At 41.2% G+C, this 20462-nt stretch overlaps 1 protein-coding gene across 3 annotated transcripts in view; it reads right to left on the bottom strand.

The window, feature by feature from the left end:
* CORO1C (coronin 1C) overlaps positions 1-20462 on the bottom strand; it is a 76453-nt gene that overhangs the window by 37937 nt on the left and 18054 nt on the right. For 2 of the 3 annotated variants that reach the window (XM_025474308.3, XM_035706561.2), the window contains exon 2: positions 10037-10236. In XM_025474308.3, coding sequence (XP_025330093.1) covers positions 10037-10231 — 195 coding nt within the window. In that variant the 5' untranslated portion in view covers positions 10232-10236. Of the gene's footprint in view, positions 1-10036; positions 10237-14542; positions 14589-20462 lie in introns of all 3 variants that reach the window. The other variant, XM_049101720.1, reaches the window with a different exon arrangement.

Raw genomic sequence — 20462 nt, 5'->3', positions numbered from 1 at the left:
TGGTGTGAGAATAAGCAAAAGCTAGGAACACAAGGTGAGGCAGAAACTAGTCAAAATAAAATTCCACTCGAAAGCAAAAGCTGAAAAGCAAAGTAACTACTGACGTTAAGTGCAAATATAGGAAATGAAAACAAATTGTTCAACTTCAAATCAGAAAGGAGAGTAATCAGTTCCCTAACCCCTTGTACTCAGCAAATGACCGTGTAGATTTCTCCCCTGAGGACCTCCTGTGAATGACAAAGAGCTCCAGAGCTACTAACCTTTTTGGTCTGAGCTTTGCACTGGTTTACACACAAGCTTCAGAAAAAAAAAAAATCTGGGACACCTGGGTGGCTCAGTGGTTGAATGCCTGCCTTCAGCCCAGGGTGTGATCCTGGAGTCCCAGGATTGAGCCCCACATCGGGCTGCCTGCATGGAGCCTGCTTCTCCCTCTGCCTATGTCTTTGCCTCTCTCTCTCTCTCCGTGTCTCTCATGAATAAATAAAATCTTAAAAAAAAAAAAAAAAAGGAAAAAAATCCACCCTCCTTCAAGTTGAGATGAAAACCAGAAAAATATATAACTTTTTTTAAAAGGTAAATGCCTTGGGCTCCATGGCAGAGGCCATTCTCATCTTGCAGCAGCTATAAACAAGCAGGAAGGGGATCCCTGGGTGGCACAGCGGTTTGGCGCCTGCCTTTGGCCCAGGGCGTGATCCTGGAGATCCGGGATCGAATCCCATGTCGGGCTCCCGGTGCATGGAGCCTGCTTCTCCCTCTGCCTGTGTCTCTGCCTCTCTCTCTCTCTCTCTGTGTGTGACTATCATAAATAAAAAAAAAAAAAAAAAAAACAAGCAGGAGGATGGAAGTATAGACCCAATTCAGTAGAGTGTATCATTTACTCATGACTTAAAGCTCAGCCAGAAACCCAAGTCACTGTTCCTCTAAGAAAGCCAACACGTGCTCCATCACTCAGTCTTCCGGCTCAGCCTACCCTGGATTCAACTCAGGTCCCACCCTAACCATACAGATATTCAACTTGGCAACAGAAAATTTGCTACATATGGTTATAAAGGAGGCTTCTGGACAAATCAGGACTGCAGATATTTGCCCATCAAACCTTGGGTCTATTTCAGAGTAATCTGTGTTCGGAAAGCTTTTCTTTGATTTCCCAGACTTAGGTTATAATGTTTACATGGTGAGGGCTTCCGCTAGCAGCACTTGCCTGTGCACACTCTACACAGGCTCACACTCCAAAAAACCAGCAAAGAGTTAAACGTTCTTTGCACTTGACTCAGTGGCTTCCCTTCACCACACACTCCCAGATCCCACCATTCTCTGAGCTGAGCAGCCAATCAAAGCAAAGGAAGGAAATTATCCTGGCCAGCTGACAGCCCCAGAGTTCTGATGGCCATATATGGTAAAAACCACTGTCAGAGCCCTGTCAGCCCTACAGGCCGGCTGCTGTGGACATATCAGTAAACTGCAGCGGCAGGAGAAGTCGGCCAAGGAAACGTACAAAGGACAGGCTGCCTGCTCATCTCCAGGGGAGGAGGGTGCAGAGGGGAGGGGGGAGCCGGCATCTGCCAGGGCACACTCTGAGTCACAGCCACTCACTGTAATCAAAAATAGCCCCAGGGTACATTGTGAGGTTCGTTCTGCCAGGACTTTGTGCTTCATTGTTAACTGGGGGTGAGCAGGGTATCCCCCTTAAAAGCCCCCATGGCAGGACTGTGGAAAACAGTCCCTGGGAGAAAATGAAAGGGCCCTTCTGTGGCACTTCATGTGGTAATGAGGCCGTGCAGTGCTCGTGCTGCTGGCAGCTCGTGACATAATTTGGAAGTCATTGTTCTGCACCTGGTGCCGTCCCCCTGCATCCCTCCCACCCCTACCCCGCTGCCTTGCAGCCTTTCACGGCCCATACAATTGACAGTTCAAGGTGCTCAGCGCATCAGACAGCGTCTATTTCAGGAGGCGGTGAATGGGCATCCCGTGACACATCAGGACACTGGCAATGAATAAAATTCCCTGCCGTAACACCAAAGCGACCGTGTGCCAAACGCCCACATCTGTACAAAGGGCTACTGGCACCGCTCCCCTTGTCCAAACTGGAGCACTGCTATTTGTGGGAAAGAAAATTGCCTGTCAGCAGAGTACAGTAAGGGGAGTAAGGGGGAGATGCAGCCAATGCAAATCCAGCAGGTGCTGGCAGTGACACGGGGGTGGGGGGGGGGTTGTCACAGAGAAAAGCACCATCGGGAGACTGCCATTCCTTTTGAACCAGTCCATGAAAAGAAGGCACTCATCAGCACGGTGCCTGGCGCTTTAGCAGAGCCCTCCATAATGCAAAGTGCTGCAATTTCATCACTCTGGCTGTCTCCTTGAGGCAGAGTATGGACCCAGTACCTTCCAAACCTTAAGATAATTCTCTGACAGAGCCAAAGCCCTGGCAACCTAGTGTTTTTTGTTATTAACCCTTCTAATCCCAGAGAAAGAATGCCAAGGATTAAGTATCAATGAGACCACAGTTTCTATATGTCCCTCCCCATCAAAAAAATCTTTCACACTAGGTGGGGAAAAAATGTTAATCAAAAATATACATGTACAAATCAAATAAAGACTCAGAGGCCCAGGTTCTAATGCATGAAAGACCCCACAGCCCCGAGCAATCACTCAGTCTGAGCTTCAATCCCTGCACCTGCAGAACACAGGGAGGACAGCAAGCCCACCCATGCAACAGCTAAGACCATTTATGAAGGGGACCCTCCAAGCACACTCTGACGTCATTTTGGAGTCATATTTTTATGAAGATGACATGAAAGCATTGCCTTTTCCTGAAGAAGACACAGGAAAGATGCTTTGTGGATCCAGTTACAACAATAATCCTAAAATGCAGGACAGTGCTGCTTATTTTCTCGTTCTTCTCCATAAAATGATCAAGGAAAACACTAATTTTGCACTATTTACACTGGAAGCAACAGGACTAAAAGGACAAAAGAAAAGGTGTTTCTACCAAAAAGCTATTTTCACCCCCTCTTAATCCTTCCAAACATCCCATTTGACCAGTTTCACCAAACACTCATCTCCACACTCAAAGATCCTAGTATCTGAGGGGGAATGTAGCTCCCACCTCATTCTCCATTCTCCTGAGAACAGAGCACCTCTTCAAACTCATCAGTTTAGCGAATTGGCTGGGCTCCTCTTCTGTTTCATCCCTAGCTCCTACATATAGGAGAAACCTGAATTCCAATAGAACCTTCTCTGTGATATCTTCCTTGACTTATGAGCCTCAGTTGGAACACATCTTTCATCAGTGTGTCAAAAGAACTTTATGTACACACATAGCTCCCTATCAGAGAGATCAAGGTCAACTGTTACCAAAGCTTTTTAAGAGCAAAAACCCAACACAGGTCCTGGCACAGAGCAGGTACTCAAATGTCTAAGGAAGGAGTATGTGAATGAATAAATATGACTTTTTTTAAAGTACTGTTTTAGACTTCACTAAAGTTTAAAGAACAATTAGCTCTTTATACATGCCCTGATAGCACTACTGATAATACTTTTTAAAAAATAACCTTTACATGTAATAAATTCATTATAAAACATTTTGAGAAAAGCACAGTAATCATAAAGTAGAAAATAAAAATCACCTTCAGAAAAAAAAAAATCACCTTCAGTCCCACCATCAATGTTAACATGCCACACTTCTTCCCAAACCATTAACATAATTTGAAGTTACACATAAGACAGTGACTATGACCTTATAATACATTTTTTAGGTTATATGACTGTATCATAGAACATAGGTTAAACAAATCTTGCCATATAACTTTCTCTTGTAACTGTACAGAATCCCTCAATTATCCATTTTAGATTTTTTTTTAAGATTTTATTTATTTATTCATGAGAGAGAGAGAGAGAGAGAGAGAGAGAGAGGGGGGGGCAGAAACACAGGCAGAGGGGGAAGCAGGCTCCATGCAGGGAGCCTGATGTGGGACTCGATCCCGGGACTCCAGGATCACACTCTGGGCCAAAGGCAGGTGCTAAACCGCTAAGCCACTCAAGGATCCCCCATTTTAGATTTATTTAACATTGTTATATACCTATATATATTTATATATCTGTATAGATATTTTAAGATATATATGGAAAGGGCACCTAAAACTACCAGAGGCCTTTTAGATCACTGTAAGTAACTAATTTATTTATGCATTGTGTGACCTAACAGTATGAGTCAAGTGCTACATTCTGAGAATACATGAATCAGTTCTCAAGTACTGCTTAATAATTACCCTAAAACTTAGCTGCTTAAACTAATCATTTATTATCTCATAGTTTGAGAGTCAGGAGTTCAAAAGTACCTTATCTGGGTGGTTCTAGCTCAGGGTTCTCACGAATCATGTGTCAGCCAGGGCTGCAAGATGCACTTTCAAGACAGCTCCATCACAGGGTTGGTTGGTTGACACGGACTACAGCAGGAGGTCCTGTGGACCTCTCCACAAAACTGCTTGAGTGTCCTCAAAACATGGTGCTTCCCAAAGAGACAACATGGACTACAGCGGGAAGTTCTATAGACCTCTCCACAGAACTGCTCGAGTGTCCTCAAAACATGGTACTTCCCAAAGAGACAAAGTGGCAGCCAACATGCTTTCATGACCTACTCTCAGAAGTCACACTCCAGGGACACCTGGGTGGCTCAGTGGTTAAGCATCTGCCTTCCGGCCCAGGGTGTGATCGTGGAGTCCCGGGATCAAGTCCCACATTGGGCTCCCTGCGTGGAGCCTACTTCTCCCTCTGCCTGTGTCTCTGCCTCTCTCTATCATGAATAAATAAATAAAATCTTAAAAAAAAAAAAAAAGCTGTCACACTCCATCAATTCCACCATATCCCAGTGGTTACATCGTTCAGGACTATTAAATGTGGAAGGGACCCAAACTACAGCATGAATACAAGGAGGTGGGGATCCCTGGAGGTCTACCACAGTGGAGTAAGGCCAGATTTTGGAGAACCTTTATCAAGAGCTACCATACAAGCAGCCATCTGGTTTTGCATCCTCCAACCAAGTCAATGTCTAGAGATCAATATAATTATAATCATCCTCCCCTTATCTGTTAAGTGGCTAAGAACACAAATTGCAATGTGATGACACATTTTGTGGTACCATGAGCATGCACAAGTAGCTAAGGGAACCCAAAAGATGATTTTCACTGATTCAGTGAATCAGAGGTAACATCTGAGTTGGATACTGAACAGTAAGAACAGGTACTTAGAATACTGACTGAAATGAATCAAGATTTCTTCTTCAATAAACATGACAGAAAAAACTATAAAAGTGGCTCTTATCCACCCAGTTCTATGAGAAAATTAAGTCCTAACATTCTAAGGCAGCAAATCTATGTAATGAATTAATTTCTCTCCTATGCATCCAGAAGGCATAGCATGTACCATCCTTGAGAGAACTAAGAAAATATTTACTGAAATGATTTTCTGTAGGATTGAATTCTTTCAGAAAACCCTAGTTGACAAAGACTACAGGATCAATTGAAAAGAGGGCAGACTGGGTGGCTCAGCACTTTGGTGCCGCCTTCAGCTCAGGGCCTGGTCCTGGAGACCCGGGATCAAGTCCCATGTCAGGCTCCCTGCATGGAGCCTGCTTCTCCCTCTCTGCCTGTGTCTCTGCCTCTCTCTCTCTTTCTCTCTTTCTCTCTGTGTTTCTCATGAATAAATAAATAAAATCTTAAAAAAAAAGAAAGAAAAAATAGTTCACAGACATAAAGCCATGTCAGAAATATTCCCACGAACAGTTCCTAAACAAATGGGGGAAACATAACTGTGTACAAGAAGGTACTGTACAACTATACCACAGAAGCTAGAAGAAGAGGAGATAGTGACCCAAAAGAGTAAACAGAGGCCTGGCCACACCCAGCCCACACTGGCCCAGAGCAGAGCTGTCTCACAGGCCATTACTGGGAGGATGAAATCAGCCATCACTCCAATAACCCGAAGTAAAAATAGCCCAGGGAGGAAGGGAGAAAGTAATGAGGGAAGACAGGAGCCCTCCAATGTGCATCCTCCACCCAAGTAAATGTTAAGAGATCTAGAGCACAAAATTCAAATTCCTCTCACTCTGTTTTAAGTTGGGATTTACAGGTTCACTGTGACCTGAAGCTTTAGTGTGTATGTGCATGCACATACATGAACCTTCCCATAAACAGTGGTGTGTATGAACCACCAGGGTTCACGACAGCGATGGGAATGCCTCATCCCACATCACCAGTGCAGCTGCTCCACAGAGGGGAGGCTTCTTCGTGCCCACATGGTACACTGACCACAGGGAGCTAAAATCTGTATGCTCTCCATATGCAGCAGGTTGTGTAATTATGGGGGGAAAAATCCCTACAGCCAAAACCACAAAGCCAACTTCTGTTCTGCAAGACTGCTATTATTCATCCTCTGAAAGACCAAATAATAAGAAAATGTATTAAGCCACACCTTGAAAGTCATGACAGCATGGCATGCCACAGCTTGATGGGAGCATTACAAAAGAGATCCTGAACCACGTGTGCTAATCTAAATCACCCCACCTCAGAGCTGAGTACTTTCTGTAGTCCTCTAGCAGTGACCTCCTACAATCCCACCTTCCCTAATAAAACCTTAATGAAAACCTCACAAATCATACACTTAAAATAAATATACATTCATTCCTAAGATTGCTTCTTGCTATGTATGTGTTTTAACTTATTTGTCCCTACTACTCTCCTTTTTAAGTCTATAGAGATCACAATTTTCCCCAGAATCTAACCACAGCCTCATGAAGTAGCAATAATGAGCCCAATTTACTGCTTACGCTAAGGAGCTTTGAAGAGAAATTCACAGAAGGCCATGTTTGCAAATAGAAACCTTTAACGAAGAGTCACAACGTATCTTAAGATCAATACATGCATATTCAAAATTAACATGTACAGAGAGCTCCAAAAGCATCACCAAAACTCACCTGCCCATTTGTATCCAGAAAAAAAGGGGGCAGGGGAGACATTAATAGAAGTCTCTGAGAGGTTATTAAAAACCATGGCCATCTCCTACAGTTCATGTTTAGAGGAATCCCAGACTGCTATCAACACATACTGGAGCCCAGTATACACCTAGAGTATCATTTCCTGCAATCTTAATTTCAAGCATCACTTCATATTATATGTAGGAACTTGGTTTTTCTTTGCTTTAAACCAAAGCAGCACCTCATTATAAAACTATTTCAAAGTTGTCAAGAGACTAAAGATATAGGAAGGATATCCATGTCCCACTAGGCTCCCCAGTTCCCAGACCCATGTTCTTCTATGCCACACTGACCCTAAGGGCAAAAATATAGACACTTTTAATACACAAAAATCCCACACAGTACATGTGAACCCATCACTTATAAAACTCATTAACACTAAGTACTTCTAATGGTTGGGCTTAGTTTATGCCAATGTCACCTCCTCCAAAATAAATTAATATTTTAAATATTAACATTAAATATTAATATTTTTAAAATATCTTATTGATTGATGAGAGACACACAGAGGCAGAGACACAGGCAGAAGTCTCCCTCAGAGAGGACTCTTGCGGGGAGTCCATTGCAGAACTTGATCCCAGGATCACACCTTGAGCCGAAGGCAGATGACCAACCACCAAGCCACCCAGGCGTCCCCAAAATAAATTAATATTTAAGGAGCAAAGCCTCATGGACCATATTATAGTCTGGGAAAAAAGACCCTAAAACCTCCTCCAAAAACTACCGCTTCTTCCCAACATGGCAATTTTTAGAGCAACTTCTTATACCTTAATTCCTATACAACTGGCAAAAGAACAAAATACTAACACAAGTGAAAACCAAATCTTAAGATCCAGGTGGCTCAGGAACTACATACAGGTCTCCCTTAAATGACATAAATGAAACTCAAAGCTTCTGTGGTTTTTAAAAACCAAAATGGATTCACAGAGCCTTCTGTGGATGTGGAACTTGAAGAGAACTATCTGAACTCAGAGGTAGATTAGCCATTCAAAAGTTTATTTGGGGCTTTACTGGCTTTGAAGCAAAATAAATAAATTAGTAAGTCATTCTTAAATGTATCCCTCAGTCTATAGAATAAAAACTCAAACTCCCAAAACACATCATGGTGCTCCAGTGCCTGATCTCAGTTGACAAGCTGAGGTGTCCTCTCAGATGGCCACCGTAAAACCCACCACATGCAATTGACATTAAATTCAAACTCCCACTGTAGAATCAGGTAAGCAGTTACAATACTGTAATGTATTATTGTCCCTGCATTTTCTCCACAGAAATAAAAGTATCCGAGTAGGTGGGCGCCTGAGGGGCTCAGTTGGTTAAACATCTGCCTTTGGCTCAGGTCATGATCTCGGGGTCCTGGGATCAAGACCCACATGAGGCTCCTTGCTTGGTGGGGAGTTTGCCTCTCACTCTCCCTCTGCCTGCCACTTCTCCTGCTTGTGCTCTCTCTCTCTCTCTTAAATTAATAAAATCTTAAAAGAAAAGTATCCAAGTAGAAAATTAAATTTCGACTTCATGAAAAGATTCTCCTTTAAAATATAACCAACAACTCTGCCAGTAAAAAGGTATGTGGGAACACTTATCAAATTTGTTCCCCAAAGGCATCCATCTACTATTTCTGTAGTAAGATGGTCCTATTGTATAATATCACATCAATCTGGCCACTGAAGTAAAAATCAGATGTTAAAATAAGTCAGTCATGAGCATCCGAGAGGAAGTAAAATATAGGGGAACTGGGAGTTTTCCCAAGGGAAAAAAGTCAAAATATAATGGGAAACAACATTTTGACAGAAACTCACTTTACTGTAACCACTTTCAGAATCACACGGTCCATTATGACAAGATGTACCCCTAATATACATGGCTCAGACACATGGAGACCCAATGTTCTCAGCAGAGTGGAAACAGCTGTAATGTGACCCAACACCTGCATCCTCACCAGTACTGAGCCCTTATCATTAGAGCTCAGGACCTACCAAACTTATTTTTCCTCCTAGAAGCCAACTAGAAAATGATTCTTTCCAGGCTCACTCTTTCTCTTTTCATACCCTCTGTCCCACCCTCCACTTATCTACCATCCTGGGATTTCCTGTTAAAGCAAATTCTAAGCTTTGTCTACAATATTCAAGAACAGTCAGAAATTCACAGATCTATGTTCTCCCCCATATTGGAGAGAGCTCTCTGGAAGAATAAAGTCAGGAGACTGGGAAGACCAGTAAGGTTGAAGATCACATATAACAATTTTCAGTAAAGATCCTTTATTTCTACCACTTATTTGCATTGCTTAGATTCTATGCTGAAATTTAGTCTAGTCCATACTTGAAACCTGCATTGTTTGGGGACATCTTCTTAAGGTCTCATTCCACTTACCATTCAAAAAACCAATAAGTCTCAGTCTTTATGACTTCACAGGAGAAGGAGAAGAAGAGAAGAGGAAGAAGATTAACTTAAAAATCTCTGCTCAGGTGCCTGGATGGCTCAGTCAGTTGAATGTCCAACTTTTGATTTTGGCTCAGGTTATGATCTCAGGGTCATGAGATCAACCCCTCGTGAAGGGCTCTGAGCTAGGCGTGGAGTCTACTTGAGACTCTTTTTTCCCCTCCCTCTCCCCTAACCCCCTCACAAGTGCACGTGCTCTCTAATAAAATCTTTTTTAAAAAAAATCCTGTTTACTTTAACAATTGCACTTTTGGGAAAAACTTTTGTGAAAAGTGGATGATTACTAAGCAATCATAAAATGCCTGTGCCTGCCCATGCTCATAGATAGCATCGCTATAATAATCTCTTCATCCAGGGAAGGCACACCCAGAACAGAGTTCACCATTTTATTTAATGATTCGGTTAGAGAAAAACTGATGTGATTAGTGAAGCATGTGGAACTAAACCTCAGTAACATCAGTCTAATGGTCTCCATAATCACACAATTCTTAGTAAACTGTCAATTCCCAAAGTCAATCTATTATAAAATAAATCAAGATTACCAAGAGAATAGTAAGTCAGTTTACTTACCTTGTGCAAAGGGAGCACAAGAAACGCTCCTCCCCCACTTGCTTCTATGATTATGGCAACAAATCTGGGATTGACAGCGCAAAAGGAACTATCCCAAGTCACTCGAGAAACCCGGATGTCATCATAACACTGGTCATTTTTCACTGCTTGTCCAAATACATGCCGAAACTTGCTCTGTCGTACCACTCGCCTCATTGTGTCTGTGGAAGAGCAAAAAGTAGTACATTAATCCAAGGGGGAAAAAAATCAGAATGATACGGCATTCTGTCTACTCTCCTAAAAAGTAGCCAAATGGCAAATCCAAATTTCCTTTAGCAGCACATACCCAGAGAAAACTGCAAAATGCGTCAGGGAAAGAATTACAAAGAAATGAAAAATTCCTAATTCAAGATCCAGAAACTGCTCATCAGTTTTAATTTCAGGAGAAAGATCAAGGCAAAGAATGAAAGAAAATTAGCCTTTCAGGGTTGGGTGGGGGAGCTGAAAGACAATTCACTCCAACCTTCTTCTTTCATAGATAAGGAAACTCCAAAGTGAAGTTATCTGGTGAATTTGAAGCTAAAGCAAATCCCCCACAAAAATTATGATACTATGGCTTTTTCCTCAGTCTGCCAAGGTACTTTTTTCAGTATGTAAGCATTTTCCCCAGATATTGGCACTCTGCTGAGGACTGTGCCTGCTTACGAGTGTTTCCATAAGACCGGCTACGTGTAGTGGCAAATTCAAGAGACATAAGCAACAATCTTTGTCTTCAAGAGCCTTCCGGAATAGGAATAATATCAGAGCAATGTAAAACAAGACTTCTGGTGCTAAGGGCTAACAGCAATCTAAGGCAACAGAAAGGTCAAAAGCCAGATCTTAGAAGAGTAGCAAAGATTTAAATAAAAAGATTGTGATAAAAGTGCTACTATTTAGGATGACAAGAGGTCTAACTAGCATATATTTCTTAAAGATTTTATTTATTATGAGAGACACACACACAGAAAGAGAGAGAGAGAGAGAGGCAGAGACACAGTCAGAGGGAGAAGTAGGCTCCATGTAGGGAGCCTGACAAAGGACTCAATCCCAGGACTCCAGGATCACGCCCTGGGCCGGAAGGCAGATGCTCAACCACTGAGCCACCCAGGAGTCCCTCATATTGGGCATATTAGATAGAAGAAGCTAGAAGCAAGGTGCTGGCTGAACTATGGGAGTAAACCAGTCTGAGAAAGTTCCAGAATGATTACAGCAGTAGTAGTCAGAGGAAAGGAAAAACTCAGGGAGGGGAAACAAAATCAGGATGGGTTTTCATGTCAGAGCTGATCATTCACCACAGCCATTTCCCAAGTAAGTAGGGGACTGGGGAAAGGGGAAGTGACACCAAGCTGCTGTTCCTGGGCTTCCTCATGGGTCACTTCAGACTCCAAATTCCACTAGGTATCCCAGAGACATATGCATGAAAGCTTCATGGTTTGGGATCACCAGACCTCACCTAATCCAGGTTTCCTAGACTGCAGCCAATATAATTTTCCTGTCTGCTAATATGCAGGACATTCTGTTCATATTGGCTAGTATAGAAGGAGCCTAGAGAAGACAGAAGAGGAAATGGAACATGGTCAAACCTGCCAATTCAGCTGAAAACCAGTACTCCTGATCATCATGCACAGAGGAAAGCTAACACCTGTCTACTTGTGCCAAATAGGACACATGGTGGGCTGTTGCTAATTCCTTCCCTCTGATTGTCTTCTTCATGGCTCTGGGCCCACTGGTAAATGCAGAGGGAGATCATTTATATTTGCCAGAGCCTCCTTCTACCCTTCCAAGGCATGTGCAAAAGTGGCCTCTTTCCAAGCCTGGGGCATGTGGCTGGGCTGAGGCAACAAACGCTTGGCAGGCAGCTGAGCACCCGTGTTCCTCAGCCCAGCTGTTGCCAGACCTTTCCAGCTGACTACCAGGACCATATATTTAGAGTATCTGGTAGAAGAAGATGGCAAATGATTTGCTTCCACTTGGCCAGAGTCTGTTCATTTGTGAAACAGTATGAATATTTCTCAAACATGAATGGATAAGACAGCTTCCATGAGGTGGTGAAAACCAAAAGAAAATCACATCCATACAAAAGTCAATGTACAACCAGCTGGTCTCAGGATCCACTTCCCTATACAACCATCTGTACAAGTTAGTAAAAACTGGAATCCCCACTGGTATCTTCCAGTGAGTGTTTCAAAAGTTAACAGAGACGAAAGGAAGGATTGCACCGTATGTTAAAAAGAGTTGTTATTGTTATTTCATATATAAAGTTTTTACAGATTCAAAACATGAAAATTCCAATAGAAAATTATACAAAGGACATGAAGAGGTAATCTACAAAAGAAATACAAATGAGGGACGCCTGGGTGGCTCAGAGGTTAAGCACCTGCCTTCAGCTCAGGGTGTGATCCTACCTAGAGTCCTGGGACTCAACCCGCATTGGACTCCCTGCATAGAGCCTGCTTCTCCCTCTGCATATGTCTCTGCCTCTCTCTCTCTCTGTGTCTCTCATGAATAAATAAATAAAATCTTTTTTTAAAAATTACAAATGATATTTATCTCCACTCTTTTCTGAAATCCTAATAAAATGCCAGTAAAGGAATAAAAGTAGGTAATATGAAAGGACAGAGAAAGAACGCTGGAAAGAAGCCTACAAAGGAGCAAATGTGGGGGTGCCTGGCTCGCACAGTGGTGGAGAGTGTGGCCCTTAACCCAGGGTTGTAAAAGTTCGAGCCTCACTTTGGGTGTACAGATTACTTAAAATATATATATATATATTTTTTTAATTATCATTTCTATCCTTTTCTTTGTCCTTTCTTTTCATCCTCATGGTTTCTTCTCTTTCTTGGCTTCCTTACTTCTTTACTTATCTCCTCCCAACCCCTGTTTTGACTTACTACCTTCTTTTTTTTTTTTTTAATTTTATTTATTTATTTGTTTGTTTGTTTGTTTGTTTATGATAGTCATACAGAGAGAGAGAGAGAGAGAGAGAGAGGCAGAGACACAGGCGGAGGGAGAAGCAGGCTCCATGCACCGGGAGCCCGACGTGGGATTCGATCCCGGGTCTCCAGGATCGTGCCCTGGGCCAAAGGCAGGCGCCAAACCGCTGCACCACCCAGGGATCCCTATATATATATATTTTAAAAAAAGGAGTAAATGTGACAAGAAAATCTGGGAATACAGAATGCAATGTGACTGACTGAAGTGTGAATGTTCTGCACTCAGTTGAGTGCCCCAGGAGGAGAGGCTCACAAAAGGATGCCTGCCAAGGCCCACTGCAAATCCCAAGAGCACTCAGAGAAAAGCTGTATGTCTCTAGACAGGGATGTGGAAAACAGGCTGCAGAGAAAATTGACTAAAAGCCTACATTAAGAGCAGCTAGGGGATCCCTGGGTGGCGCAGCAGTTTGGCGCCTGCCTTTGGCCCAGAGCACGATCCTGGAGACCCGGGATCGAATCCCACGTCGGGCTCCCGGTGCATGGAGCCTGCTTCTCCCTCTGCCTATGTCTCTGTCTCTCTCTCTCTCTCTCTCTGTGACTATCATAAATAAATAAAAAAATTTAAAAAGAGCAGCTAGATATTCAGATACCTTCCTTCCAGTGCTGCACGATCACGCAATTGCCCCAAGCCAGCCTCAGCAGAAGCCAGGCTGTTGGCTCTGGATAAAACAACACCTAGCAGAGGTGAGCACAGGTATGAGCAGGTACCACTGACAATCTGGGTCTGTACAGTGAAGCCTTGGGCCATTGCTCCTGGGGCTCCCAAAACAACTAGCTGCCAAGCCTGGATACCACTCACCCACTCTACAGGAAATGAGACCTCACCTGCCTCTGTGAGCTCTACCACTCAATGGGCCCTTCCACCCACACAAGGCATCAGGTCAGCTTTTTGTGCCTCCCCTGAATTGTGAATGGACATTTGAAAAAGAACTTTTTTTTTTTTTTAGATTTTATTTATTTATTCATGAGAGACACAGACAGAGGGAGAAGCAGGCTCCACGCAGGGAGCCGGATGCGGGACTCGATCCCAGGTCTCCAGGGTCACGCCCCGGGCCGAAGGCTGAGCCACCCAGGATGCCCCTGAAGAGGACCTTTAAGTAAAAAATGAAGACAGGGCAGCCCCAGTGGCGCAGCGGTTTAGCGCCGCCTGCAGCCCGGGGTGTGATCCTGGAGACCCGGGATTGAGTCCCATGTCGGGCTCCCTGCGTGGTGCCTGCTTCTCCCTCTGCCTGTGTCTCTGCCTCTCTCTCTCTCTCTAGCTGTGTCTCTATGAATAAATAAATAAAATCTTTAAAAAAAAAAAAAATGAAGACAATTTTTCCTCTTTACACAAATAGGCTAGATACCATCTAATCTCACCAACAATATGAATATTAATATAAACATGAAAAGTGCTTTGAATGTCCTCATTGAAAGACATTATGTAAATCTGCTGGCTGACGTCCACATTAAAATACCTTTAAAAGTCATTTCTATATTACTCACAGTGACAACTTACTTTTATCCTGACCACATGGAATCAAAATGATATACAGGTTCTTTTGCTACAACCAAAGAGAAGAGTGTCAGTTACATAGCACAGTGAGAAAAGGCAGTAGTACTTATACAGCACTATGCTGAATGAGCCAGGTATGTCCAAGTGGAATTTGAAGGGCAGTGTGAGCCCATTCACATCCAAGGCCGAACCTGTCCTGGGCTCAGCCGCCCACATGTGGCACAGTTGCTTTTACTGCACACAATAGAGAAAAGCAATTAAGAGGGCAGGCTCCAGAGTCAGACAGCCTCGTGAGTGAGAAGCAGAGCTGTATCATTTGTTTCCTGGCCAAGATTCAGTATGGCAAGTTAGTGTCAGATTCTCTATCCGAAAATGGGTACAATACATATGAAGCTATTATTAAATAAGCACTTGATGTGGGGATTGTAGCAGGAGATTAATACGTCAGAGCACCTTGTTTGGTTAGAGACACATAACTATGAGGTAAATGTCAGCTATTTACGTGGTAAATGTCAGCTATTGTTACCATCCTAGAACTTGACATATAGCCATTCGGATTAAGATCCCTGTTTTGCCATTTATTAGTGAATTATTTAACCTTTCTGAGCTTCAGTTTCCTCTTCTATAAAATGAAGGGAATGACACCTATAAGAAGAATTAAAAACATCTGACTAAGCCCAGGTCCAGAAGGTTTCACCACTGAAGCCTATCAAATATTTAAAGAATACCAATTCTTCACAAATGCTTCCAAAGAACAGAAGAGGAGGGGACACTTCCAAACTAATTTTATGAGGTTATTATTACTCTAATACCAAAAATCAAAGAAATATATCCCAAGAAAATGAAACCAATATGTCTTATGAATACAGATGCAAAAATCCTCAACAGTATACTAGATCAAACCTAGCAACCTATGAAAAGGATTATACACCATGACCAAATGGGATTGTTCTAGAAATGCAAGGCAGAGTCAACATCTGAAAATCAAATAATGTAACATCAATTGAATAAAAACAAAATCAATCATCTCATACAGATAAAGCATTTGACAAAATCCAACACTTTCATGATAAAAACCCTCAACAAAGTAGGAATACAAGAAAACTTACTCAAAACAAAAACAAAACTTCCAAACAAGACAAAATTCCCACAACACAATTTTCAATGATGAAAGATGCTTTCCCTCCAAGATGGAGACACAGACAACAATGTCTAATCTTACCATTACTATTCAGCAATGTGCTACAAGTTCTAGCCAAAGCAATTAGACAAGAAAAATAAAAGGCATTCAGATTGTAAAGAAAGAAGTGAAACTATCTCTGTACACAGATGACATGATCTTACATATAGAAAATCCTAAGGAAGCCACCAAAAAACTATTAGGATAAGTTCAGCAAGGTTGCAGGATAAGAGATCAAAACACAAGAATCGACTATTTCTATACACTCCTAACAATCTGGAAATGAGGGACGCCTGGGTGGCTCAGCAGTTGAGCATCTGCCTTTGGCTCAGGGCATGATCCCAGAGTCCCAGGATCAAGTCCCACATTGTGCTCCCTGTGGGGAGTCTGCTGTCTGCCTATGTTTCTGCCCCCCCCTTCTCATGAATAAATAAATCTTTTTTAAAAAATCTGAAAATGAAATTAAGAAAACAATTCCATTTACAGCAGTATCAGAATAAAATACTTAGGAATAAACCTAACCAAAAAGGTAAAAAACGTGTACACTGAGAACTACAAGATACTGCTAAAAGAAATTAAAGAAGATCACAATTAAATGAAAAGACATCCAGTGTTGATGGATCAGAAGACTTAACATTAAGATAGCAATACTCCGGGGAGCCTGGCTGGCTCAGTTGGTAGAACATAAGACACCTGATCTCAGGATTGTGAGGTCAAGCCCCACAGTGTGCATAGAGCCTACTTAAAAAAAAAAAAAAAAAAAAAAAAAAAAAAAGTACAATACTCCTCAAACTGGAAATTAAGAGATTCTAAAATTCATATGGAATTGCAAGGGACCTCAAAATAACCAAAACAACCTTGAAAAAGAACAAATTAGGAATATCCATACTTTCTGACTGCAAAACTTACTACAAAGCAATGAAAATCAAGACAGTGAGGTAGAAGAACAAAGATAGACATATAGATCAATGGAACAAAATTCAAAGTCCAGAAATAAATTCATACATCTTTGGTCAAGTGATTTATTTTCTTCCTTCCTTCCTTCTTCCCTCCCTCCTTCCAAGATTTTTATTTATTTGAGAGAGAGAGAGAGAGAGAGAGAGAGAGAACGAGGATGAGCAATGGGGAGGAGGCAGAGGGAGAAGCATACCGTGGGATCATGACCTGAGCTAAAGGTAGATGCTTAACCAACTGAGCCACCCAGGTGCCCCTGTCAAGTGATTTTCAACAAGGGTGCCAAAACCATTCAATGGGGAAAGAATGGTCTTTTCAACAAAAAGTGCTGGGACCATTGGATAGCCACATATAAAAGAAGTTGGACCCTGACCCACACCATATAAAATGATTAATTCTAAAAGGATCAGGGGATCCCTGGATGGCTCAGTGGTTTTGGCAACTGCCTTCAGCCCAGGGCATGATCCTGGAGTCCCAGGATCGAGTCCCACATCGGGCTCCCTGCATGGAGCCTGCTTCTCCCTCTGCCTATGTCTTTCTCTGTGTCTCTCATTAATAAATAAATGATTTTTAAAAAAAATGGATCAAAGACATAATCATAAAAGAATTAAAACTATGAAAGTCTTAGAAGAAAACAGAAGTAATCTCCATGATCTTGAATCTGACAAAGGATTCTTAGATATGACACAACCAAAAGCACAAGCAACAAAATAAAAAGTAGATAAACTGGATTTTCTCAAAGTTAAAAACCTTTGTGCTTCAAAAGATACCATCAAGAAAGTGAAAAGACAATCCCCCAGAATGCAAGAGATTTTTTGCAAATCATGTATCCGATAAGGCACCTGTATCTAGAATACATAAGAATTCCTACAATTCAATTAGAGAAACTTAGTATATGTATTCATAAATATGTGAAACTTTCACCACAGATTTTAGAACATTTTCATACTTTAGAAACTCTGTACTTGTTAGCTGTAACGTTTTATTCCCCTGTGTCATCTCCCCTCCCCCAACCCCTACTAAGCAACCAAAACTGAATTCAATTTAAAAGGGAACAAAGAAATTGAATAGATTTTTTCAAAGAAAATATACAAATGTCCAATAAGCACATGAAAAGATACTAGACATCATTAGTATTAAGGAAATGTAAATCACTACCACAAAGAATACGACTTCATGCCCCACTAAGATGGCTAAAATCAAAAACAGAACAAGTATTGATGAGGATGCAGAGAAATGAGAACCTTCATACACTTCTAGTGAAAAATATAAAATGGTAGAGCTGTTCTGGAAAGCACTGGTGGCAGTTTTTGAAATGATTAAACAGTTACCATAGATCCCAGAAATTCACTCCTAGAAATATACCCCAAAGAACTGAAAACAGGTATTCAAGTATCTGTACATGAATGTTCTTAGCAGCATATTCACAATAGCCAAAGGGTAGAAACAACCAATAGGCTGGATACCCTTTAGATGAATGGGAAAACAAAATGTGGTATACAATTAAGTATTATTTAGCAATAAAAAGGAATGAAGTAGTAATATATGCTACAACTTGGATGAACCTTAAAATTATGCTGATATAATCACAAAATCTCAATCCCCAAAGTCTACATAGTATGATTCCATTCACATTGAAGTCCAGAATAGGCAAATTGACAGATATAGAAAGTAAATTAGTGGTTGCTTGGTGGGGGGTAGGGGAAGGGAGATGACAACAGGGGAATAAAATGTTACAGCTAACAAGTACGGAGTTTCTTTCTGAAGTATGAAAATATTCTAAAATTGACTGTGGTGATAGTTTCACGTATTTGTGAATATGTATACTAAAAACCATTGAACTGTATGCCTTAAATGGGTGAATTGTATGATATGTGAATTACAGTCGACCCTTGAACAACATAGGTTTCAACTGCATGGGTACACTTGCTGATTTTTTTTTTCCAATACATACAGTACAGGACTGTAAATGTATTTTCTCTTCCTTATAATTTTCTTAGTAACACTTTCTTTTCTCTAGTTTACTCTACTGTAAAAATGCAGAATATAACATATAACATACAAAATATGTGTTAATTGACTCTATTCTTGGTAAGGATTCTGGTCAACGGTAGGGTGTTAATAAAGTATTTGGGGAGTCAAAAGTTATATACAGATTTTTGACTGTGCAGGGTGTCACTGCCCCTAACCTCCATGTTGTTCAAAAATCAACCCTATATCTCAAAAAGATGTTTTTAAAAATATCTGTCAAGTGGGATGCCAGGGTGGCTCAGCAGTTGAGCATCTGCTTTTGGCTCAGGACATGATCCAGAGTCCCACATCAGGCTCCCTGGAGGGAGTCTGCTTCTCCCTCTGCCTGTATCTCTGCCTCTGTGTGTGTCTCATGAATAAATAAATCTTTTTTTTTTAATTATGTTCTCCTCATAAATACCTCAGCATGGTACTTACTATACTTCAATTTCCCCTCAAAGGAAAAAAAAAAAAAAAAAAGACCTATCTCAACTTCTCAACTCCCCTGCATTTTTTAAAGATTTTATTTATTTATTCATGAGAGAATAAACAGCACATCTTATCAATTCATCTGTGAAGGACACTTAGGTTGTTTCCAATTCTTGGCTATTATAAATAATGCTATAATGAACATGAGGATAAACACCCAGAAGTGGAATTGTTGGATCATAAGGTAGTTTTACTTTTAATTTTCTGAGGAACTTCCATAGTGGCTGCATAAATTTACACTTCCACAAAGATTTCTAATGAGTTGATAATATACTCCTGTTTTTGCTTCAAATAAAGAAAATCTAAAAGCTGACTACTGACATTTCCAATGCTTAACAGTTTATCTAAGGAAGAAAAAAAAAAAACCACACACACAAAATTTTCTTTACATGTTGGGTCATCATCTTAACCAAGAACAAGCTGTTAAAAATAAGGTCTATCTCTATAGTTTAGGGACTTATTTTAGTTTTTAAAGATTTTACAAGTAATCTCTAGACCCAACATGGGGCTTGAACTCAAAACCCTGAGATCAAGAGTTACATGCTCTACCGACTGAGCCGCCCATGTGCCCCAAACTTATAAGTGTTAGAGGAAAGTTTGCTAAAAATCATACTTAGAATAAAATTTGCATCTTACAGCCAGTTAATAATCTTCAACCTCTACGAGAGTGTAGTCTTCTGGTCCTGCCAAGCTACACCTAGAAAATTTATTCCATAGGCCATACAAGAAATGTGTTGGGTGTTAGGATGAAAAAATGTAGACAAGACAGGGTGTTTATACTGTAATGGTACCAAATAAAATACACTCAACACACCTGAGTAAATGTTACTACATTTTCTCTATTCTCTACTTCCATCAATCTCATAAAAAATTACCACAATTTTGACATTTTCCTGTTTATTGAGAAGTTATCTGTTTAAAGATTCCAGCAGATGTATTTCTATGGTTCATATGAAAGGAAACACATCCTGCTAGGAACACATACAGGAAAACCCCTACTAGTAGTAAAATCCTGCCCAGCACATTTGCTGAGACTACTCCAGAGCATCAATTACTCCAGTGCTCACAGAGTGTTCCCTAGCCAGCACCAACTGCAGGAAGACTCCAGAATATCCCAACAGGGAAAGAGCATGTTCCCTCTAAGTTGTTGCTTTAATGGCAGGCACTTTTCAACATGGGAGAGATTGGATGCATTATTTAAGAGAAACTGACAAGTAAGATCGCAGATGAGGATATGTCCTAAAAATCAGCTTTTAAATGGCAATACAAAAAGTTAAAACTGCTTTTAAG

This window comes from Canis lupus, chromosome 26, assembly GCF_003254725.2.
Source record: "Canis lupus dingo isolate Sandy chromosome 26, ASM325472v2, whole genome shotgun sequence".
Lineage (NCBI taxonomy): Eukaryota > Metazoa > Chordata > Mammalia > Carnivora > Canidae > Canis > Canis lupus.
This window is presented reverse-complemented; position numbering and strand designations above follow the sequence as displayed.